The sequence below is a fragment of the Lissotriton vulgaris genome, chromosome 1_1, assembly GCF_964263255.1.
Source record: "Lissotriton vulgaris chromosome 1_1, aLisVul1.2, whole genome shotgun sequence".
NCBI lineage: Eukaryota > Metazoa > Chordata > Amphibia > Caudata > Salamandridae > Lissotriton > Lissotriton vulgaris.
Genome location: NC_141685.1, coordinates 1,489,897,988 through 1,489,920,351, shown reverse-complemented (window position 1 = coordinate 1,489,920,351; position 22,364 = coordinate 1,489,897,988). Strand labels below are relative to the sequence as shown.

At 45.8% G+C, this 22,364-nt stretch overlaps 1 protein-coding gene across 2 annotated transcripts in view; it reads right to left on the bottom strand.

Annotated features, from left to right (window-relative positions):
* Positions 1 to 281: 281 nt before the first annotated feature.
* The window catches only part of RSBN1L (round spermatid basic protein 1 like), a 350,429-nt gene continuing 328,346 nt past the window's right edge, over positions 282 to 22,364 (bottom strand). For both annotated transcript variants that reach the window (XM_086967371.1, XM_086967369.1), the window contains exon 8: positions 282 to 1,843. In XM_086967371.1, coding sequence (XP_086823497.1) covers positions 1,196 to 1,843 — 648 coding nt within the window. In that variant the 3' untranslated portion in view covers positions 282 to 1,195. The remainder of the gene's footprint in view (positions 1,844 to 22,364) is intronic.

The window sequence follows — 22,364 nt, the reverse complement described above, 5'->3', positions numbered from 1 at the left end:
TACTCCCAACTACAAAAAATTGGGAACACTGAAAATGCAACTATCTTTTAGCAACATTCTTTTTAGATGCAAATATAATGGCGCTTTCAGAACTTTTGCTTTGGACATAATTCCCTACTGGAGAACAAATAACAGAAAAATAAATATTTACAGAACCTTTGGAACACCGCTTCTGAGCCATCAACAGAAAAAACAATCTCATGGCAGATGTTTAATGTTTTGATTCTAGTTTAGTTATCTGCTTACTAAAGCTGCACATAACTTTACAGTCAATACTGCAATTATATTAATTTTGGAATGCATTTATTGATTCATGTATATGATGCATAGTCAACCCATCATCATTGGCCACAAAATTAAGGGATGGGGGAAATCAGATATTTAGACAATGATTTTGGTGCATTGATCCCCCAGCGATGCCCGGTTAATACACAAGCAAATTTGGTAACTTCCAAACACTTTACTTATTAGGTTTCATGTGGATTCTCATACAAATATTTTTGCTGCCCTTTGCATTTAGGGCCTTGTCTAGTGCAAGGCTTTCCATCATCACAGATGCTTTAGCTGAGAGAAAAATACTTCTGACTACATCTCATAGTAAGGAATCTCGAAATTCCGAGTCAATATAATTTTGAACAGAAAATGATGCTTCTACCATGCTACAGTACACCAGCACACAGTAGCAAAAGAGAACAAAAGTGATCCAAATTTACATTTGAAAGGAGCTTCTTCAAACCCCAAAATAAAAAAAAAACAATCTTGTGTTGAACCTTTATTAAGCGGCTCACATTTCAGTATAAATCACACTAAAAAGATTTTAAAAAAGCTATTTACACTACAGTGCTGACACGTTTAAAATGAAAATTGGTATAAATAAGCTCTATGGAAAAGCCTGGAATTGTCAAAAAGAATTCTGGCTCATCTTACAAAAAATATATATGTTAATGTCAGCTCTAGTCTAAAACTCAAAATGTATTTAAAGACTTCTTTTATGTTAAACCTGCATTGTTTACAGTGCATCTGGCCCTAAGTGCTTTGATATTTCACAGTTATGGACAGGCACTGAGGAATGTTACAAAGCTACATAAACTATTTTCCGTAACAGACTTGTGAGCAAGTCCTAAGCTTGCGTCACAAAATTAATGTATCTTTACATTATTACAATAAAAAAAGTTCTAAAACCATATGTACAATTTTAGCACAAAAGGTCATCAGGTTGTGCATGCAGACTTGAGTTTGTTGAACTTTGCTGCCTCGTATCCTCTGGAGTTCTGTGACTTTTAGGGAATAGGTCATTCCGCAAGTCTTTATTATTGAGGCCTAATTTAGAGTTCATTTCAATCTTGATTTTTAAATCTTCAGCATGATCAGGATTTCTTTCAACATCCTGACAACCCCGGTCATTAGTTACCACTGCAGGTTCTGGAAGTTTAACATTCATGAACTGCTCTCCAAGTTGAAGAGGTGAAATAGGTTCAAGTTTTATGGGTTGTAATTTCTGTACATCTTTCATAAGGTGAATATCTGAAAATGATGAACTAGAGGTATTGTTGATATTAGAGATTTTGCTGTCGATTTCATCCACAGTACTTAAACATCCTTTGTCTGCTGACACACCCAGTTCTTCAGCACCAGCGTTTTTTGGGGACGATTCTGTCTTCAGATGGTACATGTTGAGCCTGATGTGCCAAGCTAAGCTGCATACCGCAGACACAGTCTTAAACTGGTGGACAACATTCCTAGGAATGAAGTAAATGTCGTCATCATATAACTGAATCCTGGCATATCGAATACCTTCCCTTCGCAGCTGGTTAAGTTTTGCATCATCAACCCATTGAACACACTGTGAAAAGAGTAAGAAACATGTTCACTCCATAGTGAAAAAGAAACCTACATAAGTATACATAAAAATACAATCAAAACATGATGTTCTGAAAGGACCTAACATCAACTTTATATACTTTGTGATCAGTCATGAATGTATACCTTGAATAGTTTTGCTCTGTAGCACTTACTGTCATTAATATGGCACTGAAGCACTTTCTCAATCTGAATGCCCTTTTGTGGAAGCCTGTGAGCTGGGAGTACCACTGATTGTGTCTTTTGGTGTTTGGTCGAGAGAGGTTAGTAGAGTATTTGTTTTATACATTGTTTGCGTAGGAATGAAAGGGGAATTTGTTAGATCTTCAAAACTATGGTGTAATATGTGAACGCATGGGTGCGCTAAGAACGTTTTCTTTTGAGTGAGTGTTTGGCATTCCATTGCTCAGTCAATGCGAAAAATGTTACTTACCCTGTAATCATCTGTTCCTAGTGTTGTGCTGTAGATTCACATGCTCTACATAGCCCAAAAATCTAATGTTTGGCTCAGGCATTTGCAAGTTCTTTTCTTTGAAGCAAGGCTTATGAGTCACAAGATGCACTGAGACTCCCTCCTTAGCTGGCAATGCTAATGACTACACATTAGATGATTTTGCACCCAGTGGGTGAGAGTACATATGAAGTAGCGAGTGAAAGTAGTATGGTGCACATGTGTATTATGAAAGGAGTTACTTAATAAGGAATAGATCTGCAAGTAGAGCCACACACTTTCATTCAGGAGGATGGGTGCATGCGAGTCTACAGGACTACAAACATACTTACAGAGTAAGTAACACTTCAGTTTGTAGCATGTGTTGTGGTAGATACGCATCTCTCTATAGACGGTAAAGCAGTGTTCTGCTATAAGCTGTAGCTAGTGTTTCCATGACGCTGAAGTCCTTAGGACTGTTTGGCCAACCATTGCTTGTTGGTGGTCTAAGATATCTATACAATACTGCTTAGTGAAAGTGTGTGGGGTTGACCATGTAGGTGCTTTGCATTCATCAGCTAAGGGGATATTCCCAAGGAATACCATGTTTGCTGCTTTTTTTTGTATAGAGTGCACCCTGGGAGTAACACGCTTTTGGCTTGATGATACCAAGATTGGATGCACTTTAATTTACACCTAACAACAAGGGATTTAGAAATAGGTTGGCACATGTGGAGTTTAGTAAAGGCTACAAACTGCTAGTCAGCTTTAAGGAAGGACATGGTCCTGTAGGACTCTTCCTGTTACACAGTCTGGTTGAGGGAAGAAGACTGGGAGCTCTATAGTTTACCTGTGGTGGAAAGGAGAATCCACTTTGAGTTGGTTCTAAGACCAACCCTATCCTTGTAGACCTGAATGAAGTTAGAAGACTTCAGGATGCACATGCTTTAATTATTCCACCATCTAGTGGTTAGGTTTGAAAATGCCCCTATTTTTTTTCTTTTATCTTGTTAGGTGTCAGACAGTAGCTGGGTAATGCCATTCCCCTATGATGTCATACGTATGCCCTAGTGTGTGGTTGTCATCTTCAGATTTTTTTACCCTTCACAGTGAACTGTGCTCTTAGGGCTGATCTAGTTAATGTAGTGTTTTCTCACCTTTTACTTAAACCTACACCCCTTTGCCGTGTCCAGACACTGTCTTAACTTGCTCAGAACAGAACTAAGAATAACCTCTTCAATGGGGAGGTGGGAGGGTCACATTTGAACCCAGTAAGTTAACAAGTAATTACTTTTTCCTTTTGTAGCATGAAACCTCTAGATGTTGCCCATGGTTTACCTAGCGGTACTACCTCCACATAGAGGGTTGGGTTGAAGATAGAGTTTGTTTGAAACCCGGTGTCTCACAACCTTTTTACCCAACAAAGCCTATTAGCATGGATGTCCCCAAAGCAGTGTTTTACTTACAAAAAGGGCAACCAGGTGGAAGTAAAATAACTGAAACCAGGTGAGACACCAGTTCACGATCCTACCAAAGTATCCAAAGATTTTGGAGTTGACACCTCACTCACTGATTCATGATATGCTTTATCATTGGCACCTATCCACACCCTGGTAGGGTAATACCACCAGGGCGGACAAAACCATAAGGATGGGAGTTCTTATATAAAATGTTTCTCTGGAAATGCAGTGATCCAGGCAAGAAAGGAGGTCAAAAATGCCTTGCGGTATAGCCTAAAGAATCTTCTTTATTTGTAGGGTACCGTGGACAAATGCAGGGGTTTGATTGAGCATTAGTTTCTCAATTGCCCCTGATTTTTCTTTTTAAGCAGTGTTTCTCGTATGTATGGATTGAGGCCTGTGGCTGCATTGCTAATTTTGGTCATGGAGACATTAGCTCTGAATTCTAGTAAGACTCCCATCAGAATGTGCTCTTGAATTACTGTCCAGTGTTTTCCTCATCAGGCTGTACTGTATTGTATGGTTTGCACTATCCATCTTTCAATGGCACCTTTTGCAACAGAAAACTTTAGTTTCCACTGTGAGAAGTTGGCCTGATATGCAGTGCTCACTATTCTAGTGATCACTATGTATCAGTCCAAACAACCCTTATGGTGATTGGTTGTAAGTCAACCGATAGACCAGCTATCCTAGTAGCATGGACAAGAGCAGTCTTTAGGCTAGACTCTAGAGGGCGTGTTAAGCCAGCGGTTATACCATCACATATACCCCTTGAACACCAAGTGAAAGGACACCACACAAGTGTTATGAAAATAAACAGTGTATTTATTTAGATCACAACAGCCCTGTACTCTTTATGAGGACAGGGTACTAAGCACACAACAAAACTCTTACGAAAATATTTTAAGTTGCACAATTTACACAAATGCCCGAGGGGCACGAAAAACCATATACTATGAAAGTGGAATGCGAAATTACTAGCAGGTAAGTACTGGACTAATAGGCTTTGGAATCGCTAGGACTACGTTACTGAACCTTCAGATTACTAGTAGGAGGCCTAGGGGACTCGGGTGCAGAGTGTGCACTCTCACGCGGGATGTGGGACAAAGTCTATGGAGGCTAGTAAAAGCAAAGTTAGTGTTCTCGGGCGAACCCGATAAGGTAGGTTGAAAACAACAGTGGATCTGGACCCTTGGATAGTGAGGCTATGCTGGGGCACCGAAATGCCGAAGTTACCTAGCCCAGGGGCTGCGGCTGCATAGGTCTGAAAAGACGTCGGGAATCCTCGTTGACGAACCAGGAGCCTGAAAGAAGGAGTTGCTGGCAGGCGATCAGTGAAGATTGTTCGGTGGATCCAAGCCTGGATCGAAGATGGAAGACACCTGTAAGCAGAGGGGACAAAGTTCTTAATCACTAGCCAGTGATCAGATGGGCACCAAGATGGCACCGGATGGTAGTCACCTCGACCAGGTGAGTGGGCGACGCTGGGCTCTGCAGTCTCACGGACCAGGAGGCGTTGTCGGCGACCAGGATGGAGGGGCGAGCTGTCCCACGATGGTTGATGCTGTCGACGTCGCTGGACCCAGGATTAGGGCAACAAGTCTTGGCAAATTCAAGCCCACGCGGTGGACCTAAAATGGCGTCTGGAGTGGACCAGGAGGGTCCGGGGTGCTCCTCTTTTGGAAGGGAGCAAGGGCCAGTCTGGAGCAACCAGACTAGCAGTGGTGATGTCGTCGGTCGTCGTCGGGAAGGCCACAAGCCAGCGGGCTAGTAGCCAGACAACGCGGTGAGCAGCCAAAAAGCAGAAGGGCCCCACGCAGATCTCGTGGATGCTGGGGGCTGGACTTCGGTGCTTGAGCTGCTCAGGGTCGGGGCTTCTCGGACCCCAAAGCACTCCCCAGAGGATCCCTCGGCGGTCGTGCTGGATAGAAGTCGTGCAGTTCTGATAATGGCCGGTCCCTCGAGGTCTCGTCGCACCTACGGTTCTCAGCTTAGCTGTAGAGGTAGGTAGAGGTCAGAGGTGCCAGGGAAGCCGGGTCTCGTCGTGCTGGTCGGACGGATTCCGGAGGAAGGACGTGCAGCAAACCGCAGAGTTCTTAGATGGTGCCTGCGGATGCAGGGTGACTACTCCTTAGTCACAAGGGAGAGATCTTGAGAAGAAGTCGAGAGTTCCTTTCGTAGAAAGTAGTGTCTTGATTCAAAGATGATCTAATTTGGAAGGGTCCCCGCTCCTGCCTTTAACCTAAAGAAAGGGGTGGGTACGCGACTAGGTCCTGCCCTAGGGGTGGGACCAGGAAGGGGGGTGGTTACACCCCTCTCCCATGCCGGACTTTCCCCAGGCCAGGGGCTGGTGTGCCCCTGGAACTGGTTCTAGCCGGCAGATGCGTAGTGAGCACCGGGGTGCCACTTGCAGTCACCTTCCTGTAAAGCCCTGCCTACCCAGGATACACAAAACCCAAGGGGGAGGAGGGTGGGAGCATGGGAATCTATGAAAGTTACCAATACTGGAGACCAAATAGTTTCTTACCTGTCGGTGAAGTTTTGCAGCTTGAAGATCTTTCTGGATTCACCATGCTGTGCATTATTCCGCGGTCTAGTGGTTGGGGCCGGAATCGTAGTCTTTTCTTTCTTTCTTTTTTTTTCCCGTCGCCCAGGTGGGCGTTGACGTTCCACCTTTTGGTGTATTTCCTGTGACGTCGGCACGCTTCCTGCGGAAGCTCCCACCTTTTGGCGCCATCTTCGGATTCTTTTTTCTTGTTTTGTGTTCTTGTTTGCGAATCCTTTGGCAATGTTCAGTATTTCTTTTCAATTAAGAGATTTATCCGCATTGTCCTTCAAGGTGTCTATTTCTGTATTGCCCTTGTATTACCACCTGCTTCTCCAGCCTCATCTTTCTGGCGGAGGTGGGTGGGTTCGCTAGTGAATCCAGAAAGATCTTTAAGCTGCAAAACTACACCGACAGGTAAGAAACTTTTCATTTTCCAGCGTGAATCTTTCTGGATTCACTATGTTGTGCAAAGACTTTGTAGCGGTTTGTTATGTTTGTGACGGCTGGGTGGAAGATGAGCGTTGGTTGTTGAATATATGTTGAAGCACTTTCTGTCCTACTTGTGCTTCCTTGTTCATTTGTATATCCACACAGTAGTGCTTAGTGAACGTGTGCACTGAAGCCCATGTTGCCACCAGGCATATGTCTTGAATGGGTGTGTTAGCCAGGAAGGCTATTGTTGCCCCTTTTTTCCTGGTAGAGTGGGCCCGTGGCCCCTCTGCTAGTTCTTGGTCTTCCTGTCTGTGGCAGAATTGTATAGTTTGTGCGATCCATCGTGCTATGGTTCCCTTTGTTACTGGTCTACCCATGAAACTGCTTGCGAAGGACACAAAGAACTGTTTTGTCTTCCTGTGTTCATTGGTTCTTTCTATGTAGTGTATTACTGCCCTTCTAGCATCCAGAGTGTGCAGTGCCCTCTCTGCGCTTGTGGTCGGTTTCTGAAAGAAGCTTGGTATTTGTACTGTCTGGTTGATGTGGAAACATGACACCACCTTTGGCATAAAGTGCGGGTCAGTTCTCATTACCACCCTATCATTGTGTATTTGGATGTAGGGTTCTTGCAGCGTTAGCGCCTGTAGTTCGCTCACCCTGTGCAGCGAGGTGATTGCCACCAAGAAGGCTGTTTTCATTGTTACCATTTGTAGGGTGGCCTTATGAATGGGTTCAAAAGGCGCTTTCATGAGCTCTGTAAGGACTAAATTGAGGTTCCATGCCGGTGGTGGCATCCTCTTTGGTGGTGCGATCCTCTTTGCCCCTTCCAGGAATCTTTTTACTATCTGTGAAGTAAAGAAGCTCTTCCCTGTTTCTCCTATTGTGTAGGCTACTATCGCAGTTAGGTGTACTCTTAGCGAGGAGGAACTTAGTTTTGCCTTCAGTAGGTGCGTGAGATATCTTAGCACTGTTGATTCGGTCTCTGCGACGGAGTACCCCTTTTCCTCCCCCTGAATTGTAAGGCCCCCATGGACCTTGCATTTTCGTTTTCATTTTTGAGCTGGGCGAGTTTTTCTTCCACCGGTGCCCCAAACAGTGTCTCCCCATTGAACGGGGTCTTTAGAATGTTGTGCTGCACCTCTGGTTTGAAGCCTGAGATCCTGAGCCAGCACTGCCTTCTCTCAGTTATTCACAACATCAGCCTGCTGGATGTGTCCGCTCCGTCCAGGGCTGTTTTGAGGCAATCATTTACCACATTTTTCCCTTCTTCCACAAGGTGTGAAGTGGATGGTCCTGGGTCTCTGGACTTTTCGGTGGCTCTTCGGACTCGAAGTCCTCCTCCTCTTCTACTTCGACGATCACCGTCTTTGTCTTCGACGGAATCGCGAACCTCTTCAACTTTTCGTCGAACTCCTTCTTTCTTTGGAGGATGTTATCCATTTCGGCCTCGAGCCGTCTTTTCTTTCTCTCCATTTCGGCAGCCTATTCGGCGCCAAACGGTTTGGCTGATCTCTTCGACGTATACGTCGAAGTCGAAATGGGCTTCGGGTCCTTAATCGACGCCGAAGCGACCTTTCGGGTCCTTTTCTTTCGAAGTCGAACGTTCCTTTTCGGGGACGCACTTCGACGGGCTTTTCGCCTGTCTTCGCCGCCTCGTGTCCTTTTCGAAGGATCCGCTGGGCTGTTTGTCCCTGGATGCAGCTCGGCCGTCGAGATTTTCGGCGCCAGTGCTACCTTTGAGGACATAGACTCTGTTTTTCGAGAGTCTGACTCAGACTTTCGAGGGTCGGTCGGGGGCTTAGGGGTCGTCTACTCTTCTACCTCTTTAGAAGTCTTCTTATCGGTCTCTACTACCATGTAGTCGTCTTCTCCGGCGACGTCCTCCTCATCGCTCGAGAGCCCCAGGTCTCGAAGGGAGGGTGGTTGTCCCTTGCCTTGCATGTTGTAATTGGCCCTTCTTTGTCGCTCTCTAACCCGGAGAGTCTTCGGTGTGAAAGCGGAGCAGGCGTTGTAGTCCTTGCTCTCGTGGTCGACCGGTAGGCAGAGGTTACAAACAGGGTGCAGTCCTTCTGCACGTAATTGTGGTGGCAGTTACGGCAGAATTTAAAGGGTGTCTTGTCCGTTTCTTGCGCTCAGGGGGCCTCCTGTTTGCGCATTCTCCATTGGACGTCGAAGTTCTCGAAGTTCTCCTTCTCCTTCGTGGTCCCGGCTCGACGGCGTTGTTCCTCGTCGTCTTCTCAGTCTTTTCCGTGCAAAAATCGACTTTTCTGCGCCTTCTTTCCTCCAAAACTCTGGAGCCCCTCGGGAATGATCCAGACCCAACGGCGGAAAAAATAATCCGAAGATGGCGCCTAAAGGTGGGAGCTTCCGCAGGAAGCGTGCCAACGTCACAGAAAGTACACCAAAAGGTGGGACGTCGACGCCCACCTGGGCGACAAAAAAAAAAAAGAAAAGAAAGCAAAGACTACGATTCCGGACCCAACAACTAGACCGCGGAATAATGCAGAGCATAGTGAATCCAGAAAGATTCACGCTGCAAAACCAAAGTTACAGGTAAGTAACTTGTTTTCTTACTCCAGTATTGGAACTTTCATAGATTCCCATTTCTTGTATCAGAGTTGCTAGCAGTTCGCAACAAAGCACATTTTGTGAAACAAATACTGGAATAACGCTGTCTCCATATTCTCATTAGAAATTAACAGACATTAAAACATTAGTCAGTAAACATTACCAGATACAAAATGTGCAATAATAGGAAGGGGGATGGAAGGAAAGCTCACCGCTTACTGGAAGAGGTTCCTCAGGACTGCTTGCCCCATTGCCGCCTCACTCCGTGTGGAATAGTCCAAGCAGTAGTGCTGTGTTAAAATATGGGCACTGCTCCGTGTAGCTGCCCTACAAATATCCTTGATAGGAACTACAGCGAAAAGAGCAGCAGACGATGAAACTGATCTTGTGGAGTGAGCCCGGACACGTCCTTCTAGTGGCTTACCCACTGCCTGGTGACAGTAGTGAATTGCGCTGGCAATCCAACGAGAAATCCCTTGTTTTGAAAGGGGAAAACCTTTTCGAGGAGCACTAAAAGCGACAAAGTTGGGTAGATTTCCTGAAATCCTTTGTGCGCTGTAGATAAAATTTCAAACATCTCTGGACATCCAAGGAATGAAGAGACCTTTCTGCCGGAGTTGTAGGTCGAGGGGAAAAAAGATTTTAGAATGACAGCCTCATTCAAGTGGAAATCCGAAGGGATCTTTGGAATACATTTCGGATTTGTTCGGAGTGTCGTTTTTAAACTGTAAAAAAGGTTCCTTAATCGTGAGAGCTTGAAGTTTTCCAACCCTTCTGGCTGACGTCAAGGCGAGAAGAAGAGCCACCTTCCAAGACAGAAATTTAAGATCCGCTCTATGAATAGGCTCAAACTGAGGTCTCATGAGATGAGCGAGAACCAAGTTGAGTTGCCACATGGGAGGCGGAGGTCAAACTGGAGGAAAAACTCTAAAGAGTCCTTTCAGAAATTGTTTGACAATTCTTGCAGACCAGAGGGAATATAGCTGCCAGGTGTACCTTGATGGAAGAATGTGCAAGACCTGACTTTGCCAGAGACAGAATGTTAGGTAATATTTAATGAGGAGAAGAGAACGGATGAAGGTTTTCTCTGTGGCACCACAAACAAAAAGAAATCCATTTTGAACAATAGGTTTTATTTGTACTTGGTGCACAGGTTTGAGCTGAAATCTCTTTACATTCTTGAGGGATATTTAAATTCTGGAACTCTCGGTGCTCAGGAGCCTCGCTGTCAACTGAAGTGAGCTTGGATCCGGATGTACCACTTGGCCCTGGGACATCGTCAATAGAGAAGGAATGGGACGCAGGTGAAGCGGCTGATATAGAGAGAGTAGGAAAAGTTCCTTGAACTAGAAGGATTAGTTACTTACCTGTAATCCTAGTTCTCTTCCAGGGGTATCCTCATCAAAGTCATAAGCATTAGAATATTCCCGCCTACGTGCGGGACCCCGGAAACACTATATTATATGTGCCCCACATATAAATACACATATATATATAAACCATATATATATATAAAAAACAAGCAATAGCAGCCAGATCACATTAGAGCTGAAATATGCTGTGAAGAATTTCCACCATACATGAATAATAAGCATTAGAAACAGGAGAAAACAACACCAAAGCTTGTTTAGGAATTGTTTTAATGCTCAAAAAGCAGTAGAAATTCTCATAACTCACTGGAAGCATAGAAAGCTCCCAGGCTGCATTGCAAACACACAGTCTAACCAGACTGAAAAGCTAACCTGTAGCTAAATAACAAAAAACTGACACTGTGCCTTTAAGGCACTCATGACCCCCTGAATCCCATCATGCCTCAGGAGTGGCAGTTAGGCAGTTGTTCTTTCCGGCTCCTTCAGTGAAGGACCCTGGCTAACACAGCTCCACTAATTTTCTGAATTTTCTACAGAAGATTGCTTCTTTTTCAAGCTTTTTGCTCTTACTTCGACGTCTACCACCTTGTCAAGTAAGATACTGCCTTTTTTGAGCAGTTTGGAGGGCATTTTACTTCGAAAATGCCATCTCTTTTTGATAGATGTCCTTCTTGCAACAGCAAGAAGGCCAAGACAGACAACCACGAGGTCTGTATTGTTTGCCTGCCTGATGACCATGATCCTGAAACCTGTCCACACTGTGAGAACCTATCGAGCAGGACTCTCAAGGACAGGGAGAGAATTCGGATTTATGGCCTGGCCCACAGAGCTTCGAGAGGAAGGTCCCCAGTGAAGAAGGGCTCCAAGAAGGCCCATTCGTCTTCAAAGAAGAGGTCTTCGCGTCCTTCTACCTCAGCGTCGGGCTTGGCGCTGAGAAAAGATCCACAGGAAGGATTTTCCTCTGGGAAGCAGCCGTCGACGGCGGGCTCGCCATCGAGAGGAAGGCCAGGTGCGTCATCGAAGGCGCCATCTTCGAAATCGCCTCCGCCGTCGTCAACCGGGCGGCGATCGGCGTCGAGGAAGGCTACTCCGCCGCCGTCAACCGGGCGACGGTCGGCGTCGAGATCCATTACCCCTCCGCCGTCGTCAACCAGGCGACGATCGGCGTCGAGGGTTTTCTCCTGTTTCTAATGCTTATTATTCATGTATGGTGGAAATTCTTCACAGCATATTTCAGCTCTAATGTGATCTGGCTGCTATTGCTTGTTTTTTATATATATATATGGTTTATATATATATGTGTATTTATATGTGGGGCACATATAATATAGTGTTTCCGGGGTCCCGCACGTAGGCGGGAATATTCTAATGCTTATGACTATTGATGAGGATCCCCTGGAAGAGAACTGGTGGGGCCACGCCGGTGCTATTAGAATCATTGTGAAGGGTTCCGTTTTGAGCTTCCGGAGTAATCTTGGAATCAGGGAAATTGGCGGAAAGGCGTAAACAAATGCGAAAGAGCATTCCCCAATGATCCTCGATGGTGATCCTGCTTGCGTAAAAACTGCATTTCCTGTTGTCTGGGGTAGCGAACAGGTTTATGGACGGAGTGCCCCAACGAGCAAAAATACTGTTGAGTGCCTTGATCCAGTTCCCACTCGTGACAGACTGACTTCAGACTACTCAATGTATTTGCTGTCGTGTTGAGGGTACCTGGAAGATGCTCTGCTGAGGGAGCGACTTTGTGAAGAATTGCCTATTCCCAGATCTCTTGGGCCTCCTTGGAAAGAATTGAGATCTCGTTCCACCTTGTTTGTTCACATAGGTATTGTCTGTTCGGACCAGGACGGTGGAGTTACGTATCCTCGGAAGGAAGGCTTGTGAAGCCAAACGAATCGCCTTGAGCTCCAGAGTTCCGCATCCTTGGAAGGAAAGCTTGTAAAGCCAAACGAACCGCCTTGAGCTCTAGAAGATTGATGTGGAGAGTGCGTTGTTCGGGTTGCCAGTGATCGCTTACTAGAAGGTCTTGCAAAAACGCTCCCCAGCCTTCTAGAGAGGCGTCAGTGGTCAGTATCAAAGGAGCTGGAGCAACCGTGAAAGTGAGGCCTTTTGAGATATGGTCCTTGATCGTCCACCAGCTGACCGCCTCTTTCATAAGAGGAGTAATCATTATCTTATCATCGAACGAGCCTTCCGCCTGGCATCATTGCATGTCCAGTTGTTCTTGTAATGGGCGCATACGCAGTCTGCAATGCGGAATTAAGGGAATGCAGGATGAAATTGATCCTAGGAGAGATTTGTATCGGTGGACAGACAGAGACCGTCTTCTTTGCAATTGACGGGCGGAAAAAATTAGCCTTTCCTGTCTTTCCTCTGATGGGAAAGCTTTGCAACAAGTTGTATGTTGAATGGACCCTCGAAACTTGGCCGATCAGGATGGAAGGAGGACTGACTTCTCTCTGTTGAGTTGAAGACCCAGATGATTGAAAAGCTGAATGTAACTTTCGACTGCCCTTGTAATCGCTTGAGATGATGGAGCTTTTATTAACCAGTGGTCCAGGTAGGGAAAAACCTGCAGTGACTGTTTTCTGAGAAACGCTTCAACTGGGGCCAATACCTCCGGGAAAATCGGCGGAGCGGATATGAGTCCGAAATGCAGGACCTTGAACTAAAAGTGGCTCTTGGCTACTGTGAAGCGTAGAAATCTCCTGTGAGCTGGGTGGATAGGAACATGGAAGTATGCGTCCTCGAGATCCAGATCTGCCATGCAATCGCCTGGATTCAGGAGATGCAAGATATCCTAAAGAGATACCATCCGAAACGAGAGTTTTATGAAATAGGTGTTAAGATCCCTCAGGTCTAAGATTGGGTGCCATTTTTCTTCCGTCTTGCAAACCAGGAAAAACCAGGAATAGAAACCTTTGCCTCGTTGGGATAGAGGTACTGGCTCTATCACTCCTTCCATGAGCAGTTGATGAGCTTTGAGACGTAGAAGATGTACATGTTTTGATTCGGTGGCGCAAGGGGCTCTGGAAGGTGAGAGGTGTTGAAACTTTAACGTGTGGCCAAACCGGATGATATTGAGGACCCACCAATCTAATGTTATGATCTCCCAGCTGTGGATTATTTGGACAGAACAAGGGAACCCAGGGCGCAATATGCTAAGGACCTTGGGTAGGTACCTATTATCAAAAACAGTGGTCCTTAGACAACAGGGAGAATGTCAAGGGAATAAATATAGACTAAATAGGACTATATTCTTTAAGAAATGTCCAGCCGGACAGTTTAATATCTTGATAAAAATGATCACAACGAAATAAGACACAGAGTGTGATGGAAATGGGACACCAGCCGATGTCCAACTAACCCACTGAAGGGACACAAACAAAACACAAAAATAGTAGGCAAAATCTGGTCTTCTGAATATCATAAATCATAAGCAGATAATCCACAATTCACACATATGCATGAACAATTATTGTCAGCTATGCATTTAGTGCACTTAGGTCGACGACGTTTCGAACAATACATAATATCGGTTCATCCTCAGGACAGAAAATAATTGCCTAAAGAGATAACAATTTCAATTGAACCCACTGTGTGGGAATATACAATAATAAGAAAATAAGGGAAAAGGGGAGACATAAATTTTTTTACACATGTCAGTTAATCAGGCCCTTAACACAACTATATATGCTGTGCAAGACTCATACCATGCCAAGGTGACAACGGCAACGGGGTACGGTGCATGCTGCATACATGCAGTGAGCTAGGAGTGGTCGGAGCGAGGTGGATGCATGTGACGTGGCGCAACGTCCCCAGGGAGACCAAAATGGGTGGTATTTTAGGAGAAAGGTGAACCTTATCGCTATGGTGAAATCATTCAATTAAAATTGGTTGGTGTCATATAAGGCTGATGGGCTCTGAATCGTGCAGGAGTGAGGGAATGTGAGCTAATGGCCTTAGGGAACGGTTGCCGATGGGCTTACCGGTGGGGTTGAGCTGAAATGAAATCAGCGCGGTGTAGCAATATAAGTAATTTTCTGCGGAAGGAGGAGAAAAGCAATAAGGAATTGTGAAATACCCTCGAGTGGGATACCGTAATTGCGGGAAAAGAACTTACCCCGGGGATAGTCCGTGGAGGAAAAATGAAGAGTTCTGTGGGGAAGGGGGAGAAAGTGAACTTGGGTAACAGTTGCCGATAGCGAGGTGGAAAAACGAGTGCTCTGCAAAATAAGCTTACCAGCAGGGGCAATGCCCTAGACGGATGATCTGTGAGGAGGGAAAGGTCAAAGGGGTAATGAGAGCAAGTTCAGAAATAGCGTGCCAGCAGCCTCAAATATACCACGCATCTACTGGGGCTTACCGGAAAAAGTGGAAAATGCAGGTCCGCAATGGGGATCCTTGCAAGGCGAGAAGGATCTTCACGGCTCGCACTGCGCGAAATGTAAACATAGTAAGGGAGCTCTTTCTGGTCACATGGGTGCTGATGTCCAATGGGGATACGGCAAAAAGTGTCGGCCATTTTGGGTTGGGCGCTTAATGCGTGAGGTTAGAAACAGACGGAAAGTGCAAGGGATGTCTTAGGTGTACTCAGAGCAAAGGGTCGACATTGTAAATTAAAACATGCGGTGCAATTCAAAATAGTGCACAGTCACTAAGTGACAACATTTTAACCAATGTAATACTGCAATTTAGAGTAAACCGAATGAGGTAACAGTAGTGGAGGAAAATTAATAGGTTGGAGTGAACCGGTTGAGGGGCTGCAAGGGGTGTTAAAGGCAGCCCTCTTAGGTATAATCGGAGCGAAGGGTCGACATTGTAAATTTAAACATGTGGTGCAATTCAAGGTAACAAAGTGCACAGTCACTCAGTGACATATTAATAATGGGTCACACAACATTTAAACAATGTAATACTGCTCTGATATTTGTGAAAAAAGGGGAAGCAATTTAAAGTAAGCCGAATGAGGTAACAATCAATAGGTCAAAGTCTCAAGGTGTTGTACAGAAGTCAGAAGTTATCCAGTTATAACATGATCATAAAAAGTTCCATTCGGAAGGGCAGCGCTGGGGTCTAGATAAGGGCGGTCCAGTCCTCCGTACGGTTCAAGCCAGTGTGCAGGCTCTGGGTCTTAAGTATCCAACGCAGTTCCTCCTTGTTAAGTAGCTGCTGTAAGTTGCCTCCACGGCTAGGAAGTTTAATCACCAAAATGATGGTCCACTTGAAGTCTATTTCAGTGTGTGACAGTTCCGTGAAGTGATGCACAAGTGGGGCATTAGGAGTCCTGCAACGTATTCTGCTCCTATGTTGGCACATTCTTGTGCGTACTTTCTGGTTTGTCTGCCCTATATAAATCATAGAACATGGACAAACAATAGCATAGATGGCATTTGTACTATTACAATGAGAGAATTCTCTACGTGCATGCTTGATATCTTTGTGCGTGAATTCTTTACTTTCTATAGTGCTATCACACATGGAACAGTTGCCACATTTCACATGCCCAGTGAGTCTAGGGAGACCCCAGAGCGTGTCAATTGTAGTCAATTGATATGGGGCAGGTAATGCTGCGCGCACCAAATGGTCTTTCAAATTCTTGGATTTCTTGAAGGCAAACATGGGTTTGTCTAGTTGGAGTTGGCCCGCATTCAACACTGGCCAGTGTTTTTTAATACTCTTGGTCAGTGAATTGGATGCTGGCGAAAAGGTGCTAACACAGACCAGGAGCAATGCCGGAGGTAATGGTGTCACTCTACGAGGAGATGTCATTTCTGGTGTAATTTGGTGTCTTTTTATTGAGATTTAAACTTTCTGTATCGTCGATGAGATCGTCGTCGAAGGAATCGTCGACTGAGTGGATTGTCGACGACGGACTGATCGTCGACGGTACCGTCGACGAGGTTGTCGTCAGTACCATTGTAGATGTTGTCATCAACATCGTCGTCATCAACACCATCTTTGGCGTCATCATTGTCGACGACGTTGTGACAGGTACCTGTAGCGTCGACAAAGTTGTCGTTGGGGAAGCTCTCGACGACGCGCCCGTCGATAGGAGCTGGAAAGCAACGCCAGGTGAATCTTGGATGCCGTCGTCGACGTACCTGATATTGTCGTCCTCAATGGACGGATTTTCTTCTCCCCTGAAGTACAGAAGCTGGTTTCTTGAACAGCTTTGCTTTTCCAGATGGTAGAGAGGAAACAGATGGTCCATGGCTCACCCTCTGAGTAGAAAGTACCTCAGGAACTAGTCCCTCCCTCTCCTTTACACCTCGGAGAGGAGATTTTATGGGACTGGGCCTGACAGACCTATCCGAGTTCTTTTATAAGGCCTTAGTAGGAGGTTCAGTCGAAGGGGAAGACATACCCCTTTTTTTAGACCTCCTTGAAGATGTTGCTAAGGAGGCATCATCACTGTCACTGGATACCTCTTCCTTTCCTGACTTTAGCTTCTGCAGCCTGGTCAGCAAACGTCCTTCCTTGTCTCCCAGAGTCTTGGTAGAGAAGGTTGTGCAGATGTTATAATCAGTGGCCTTGTGATCAGGGTACAAGCAATAAATGCAGTCCTTATGTTTGTCCTCAATGTGAAGTCTTTTCTTAGAACAAGTAGCACAAGCTTTAAATAAAGCGTTCTTCTCCTTGTCTGACATCCTAATGAGAACTGTAGAGAAAAGAGATGAAATCCAAAAGTATAGAGAAATCTGAGCAGGGCTCAGCAGAGACTCCTTTAGCACAACGTGCGGTAGAAAATCTGAGGCTCTCTCAGGAGGGTTCTATGGGGTGAGGCTAATCTGATTGGCTGTTGCATGTTTTTTGGTCTCTTTTGCAAGAAGAGGTGGATATGCTACAAAATGAGGAGGCCTAGGCCTTTCTTTCTCTTTTGTTCCTACTGCTATGTTATTTTTTATTTACAGAGGCTACCATTCCGACGACGGTGAATGATACAAGCCGTCCCTAAACCAATAGAAAAGTAACAAGCACCTACGAGGACAGGGGGGGGGGGCGGGAGAGGAACGGACGGCGGGAGGGGGCGGGAGAGGACACAGGGGGCGGGAGGGGGGCGGGAAAGGACACGAGAGGAACGGACGGCGGGAGGGGGCGGGAGAGGACACAGGGGGCGGGAAAGGACACGAGAGGAACGGACGGCGGGAGGGAGGCGGGAAACGTGGGGACGGCGGGAGGAGGGACACAAGGCAGGACAGCAGCAAGCACGGCCCGGCCGGACCAGACTCGGGGGCGTTCCCGGCGTCGCGTGACGTCGCCAAAGCCAAAGAATCTCGGGAACGCCCCCGTGTCTGGTCCGGCATTGACGGACGCCTCTCTGTTCCAATGGCTAGCCTCCATTTATGGAGCTAGCCAATGAAGCAGAGGGGCGTGTTCAAGTCACCCATACTAGAAACTACAGATTTCTCTGGAGGAGGAGCCTAACGGCTCTGCCCCCCAGCGAAACCTAAAAATGAATTAACAGTAAAAGTCTTATGTTTTTTGTGATGTCTAGTTCCTTTATTGCAATACTGATGTAACTCTGCTTATCCACTCTTTGGAGAGATATATTTTCGGATTGAAAATTCTATACATTAGGTATCCTAATTATGGCAGTGGCACTTGTCAGGTTGTGTGTTAAATTCTTTCCTGCACAAGTTTGTGAATCTGTTCCAGTGAATAATATGTGCATGACGTCGTTCTTCTAGACTCCCCTAAAAATGTCCATGTGGCTGCATGATATGCCTAGATGACCAAATTCCAAGTCTTCAGAAGTCATGCTATAAGGCTGAGACTGGCGGGTTCTGGGAAACAGACCAGTCCCACTTGTATTGTCTACAGGTTCTGAGGGACTGGTACCTTTATCACCCTGTCTTGTGCCATTTCCACTAGGTCATGTTTGGGTGGCCTACTGTACCCAGATTCCAGTATCAGTGTAACAGATATGTCTCTGTATTTATCTATCACTTGATGTATTAGTGGACACAATGGGAAAAGGGGGGTGGGGACTGCAAGCAAATTGGGTAACAGGACTTGAAGTGTTGGCATTTTGCGGTTTGTGTGGGTTGTGATCAGGTCTATCTGTAGTGTTCAACACTCTTGGAGTATTTTTGTATTGCTTCCCGATCTAACTAGCCCTCAAGCAAGATGGCCCCCTGCCTACTTCCACATTTTGTAGGCCTGACAGGTGATGGCTATCAGTGATTTCTATAGTCCATATGCCCTGTGCTAGTATAAGGAGTATCTATGATCTCATATCCCGGTTTGTTTAGGTAAAACGCTGTTGTGTAGTCTCATCTGTAATACACTTACTTTGTGTTTGTGAAAGGCATTCTTCACTTGGAACATATTCTTGAATTCCAACACATGTAAGTTTTACTGCCTCTAGTGGGTTAAATTGACCCCAACTGTTAGGAATTAGGGCCAGTCTGTCCTCCATGGCCATGCTCCACCATCACATGATCAGCCCTGGGGGGAATATAAGCCCCGCCCTCCTCTCTCTCAGTGCTTGGTATCTTTAATTTTGGGTTCCAGGTGCTGGGTTGTTGTTCCTGAGCTATAGCTTGTCTGGGGTTCACGGGCTCGTGTTCCCTGGGTTATTGGATCCTGTTTTGGTTAGCCTCATTTCCTTACCCTTCCCCTCCCTCCCCTCGTTACGTTAATCAGCCTTACTTCCTTTCCCTTTTGTTGGCACCTTGCTCCTTGGAGCTCGTGATTTGTATACTTTGGTCTGGAATAGCCGAGGTACACCGGGGCTCCGGTTTACTCGGCTACAAGCAGAAGAAGAAGCGTGTGTTCGCGCTAAGAAGTAACTCTTACCGGTGCCTTCGGTTTCTACACGGAAGCAGCGCACTCGGCGTCCGTATCTTGTGTAGGCAATCCGCCTCTTTGTGTGCCGCTTGGGCGTTTTCTGCCGCGCTGAGCGGAGCTGCAGACGCTGCCGATCACGGAAGAGTGTTTACTTGTTGTTGAGAACTTTTATCTGTCGGCGTAAGGAAAGACGCTTTTGGACATTGTTTTGGGGGTTTTTTATGCCTATGGACATGGCTTTTTCCCCCCTAGAAGCCCTGATTAGTGCATTTGTTTCCCGAGTGCACTCTCCCTTTCATTAACCCCTTCTGGAATTGGAAACTCCCTTCTACTTCGGAGTTTCACTCTCCTTGCTGCAGAGACCTCCCGAAAGCAGATCCTGTGTTATCCACAAGTAAGGAGATTGTGGGTTGTGTATGGTGGAGTGTGGTTATGAGACAGGGGTGAAAGGGAGGGTACAAAGAGAAATAGGAGAAATACTGATTCTGTGTATCTTGTATTTCTAGACATAGAGGCGTGGAGGTGGAAGTTGGATATCGTAGTCCAGTCCAGCTTGGGGTGAAGCATTTTGACGTCCCTTCCCTTTGAATTCCTTTCCGGCCCCCTATCCTAGACTCGAGTGTCTTCTTATGGTGTTTATTTCATGAGTCGCATTAGAGTCGGGGTAGTGGGTTGGGCATACGTCGTTCCTGCAGTGTCTGGGCCGGTGGAAACCAACACCAACCCCCCCCCCCCCCCCCCCCCCCCCCCCCACCGATTTGAGGTTGCCCATATGGGCACCCCATCCTGTACAGGATGCATCTGTAGTATTGGTGACTACGAGGGAAAGTTGTCTCAAAGGTGTGCCTAACGTCATGCTTTGTACCTTCCACCATCGCAGTTCGTTTTGTACTTTCTCTGTAACAACCATTAGATCCTCCCAGTTGATTGTGATCATTGACCTTGCATCTATTCTTGGACTGGCCACCTGGCAAAAGAGATTAGTAGAATGTATGAGGCCATCATACCCATCGATTTCATCACTAATCTGTCAGGGACTGTCCGGTCTGGTAGAAGTTAGCTTGCTCCGTCAATGCCAAGATTTGATTGTATTGCAAATGCTTTTGCCTTCACAGAGGTCAAGAACACTTTTTGCTTTTTTATTTAAATTTCGAGTAAAACCCTAGTATGTGGATCATTTAAATTACTGTCTGCATACCGTCTCAGCTTTGGGCAAGTGAGTATTTTTACCAGACAGGCATCCAGGTACGGTTACACACACATTTCCAGCCTTCACAAGTGAGCTGCCACTACTTCAAGACATTTTGTAAACATTATCAGGGCTGATTTTATCCCAAGTAAAAGCATTTGAATTAGTGATGTGTGTTGCTTACTACAAACCAGAGGTATTTTGTGCGCCTGTTCCTAGAGATATGGAAGTAGGGAGTTCTTGGGCTCCATGTTGTCTTTTTCTTTCAATAGTAGCATGAATTTTTGCAATGTGGTCCTTTTGAACTTGGGTATCTTGATGAATCTGTTCAATAAGGAGTAGTTTCTGTCCTGTAACTCCAGTTCTGTAGTAGGGGTATCTCTGTTATAGTCATAATCTAGTGAATAGTCCCGCCCATGTGCGTGGACCCCGGAGCAATCAAAAATAATCTCTTAAGGCGTCAAAAATTGCAGACCTGCATAGACACTTAAGAGAGAATTTAAAGCCTATATCCACAGGCTACACTGTCCAGTACTTCAACTAGAAATTCCACCCAAAACCCACAAACAGCACAGCCTGTCCAGTGTTTTCCACAGAGAAAATCCTTCCCCTACCAGCAGAAGCCTCTGGAATGATAGAGAAAGTGGTGGACAGACAAGCCCCATAGGCTGCCATTATGTGGCTCAGAACAGGATACTGTGCCTTTAAGAGAACCTTCCAGAACTCTCTCAGTATCCCAGAATGCACAGCAGGTCCCTTTTACTTTCAGTTCTTTTTGAAGGCGTAACATGCCAGACCTGTAGCATTCCTTACATGAATATCTTTCTCTACCGGGGAGGAGGGCGGGAGTTTATGACTATAACAGAGATACCCCTACTAAAGAACTGGAGTTACAGGACAGAAACTACTCCTTCTGTAGTAGGGGATCTCTGTGTATAGTCATAATCTAGTGAATAGAATGGCAAGCCCATCCCCACACCAAAGCGGCGGTGGAGAGAAGAAAAATAACACCACTACTGTGCAAACAGATTTCGCAGCAAAGTCTGCCCAACCTGAGCCTCTGTCCTGGCATCAGTGTCCAGACAGTAATGCTTAGCAAAGGTATGGGCCGACTTCCAAGTGGCCGCCTTGCAGATTTCTGCAATTGGAACATTGCGCAGCAAAGCAGTCGTGGCAGCTTTGCCCCTGGTGGAATGAGCCTTAGGTTTACCCCCTAAGGTCTTATTAGCCTTTTGGTAACACAATTGTATACAGGACACAATCCACCTAGAGATGGACTGTTTTGAGGTAGCAAGACCTGTCCTGACTGATCCATAATTAATAAACAATTGGTCTGACCTACGAATATCTTTGGTTTTATCCAGATAAAATGTCAACACCCTCCTAACATCCAGGGAATGTAGAGACCTTTCCGCTGGAGATGAAGGATTCTGAAAGAACGTAGGTAAAGTTATGGTCTGGTTAACATGGAAATCGGAGATAACCTTTGGAAGAAATTTAGGGTGAGTACGCATAACAACCTTAGCAGCATGAAATACAGTATAAGGTTCTTGGCAACACAACGCCTGAATTTCACTCACCCTGCGTGCCGATGTAATGGCCACGAGAAATACCACCTTCCAGGACAGGTGCTGCAACGAAGCCTTATGAATAGGTTCAAAAGGCTCCTTCATCAACCTGGACAGCACCACATTCAATTCCCATGAAGGCAAAG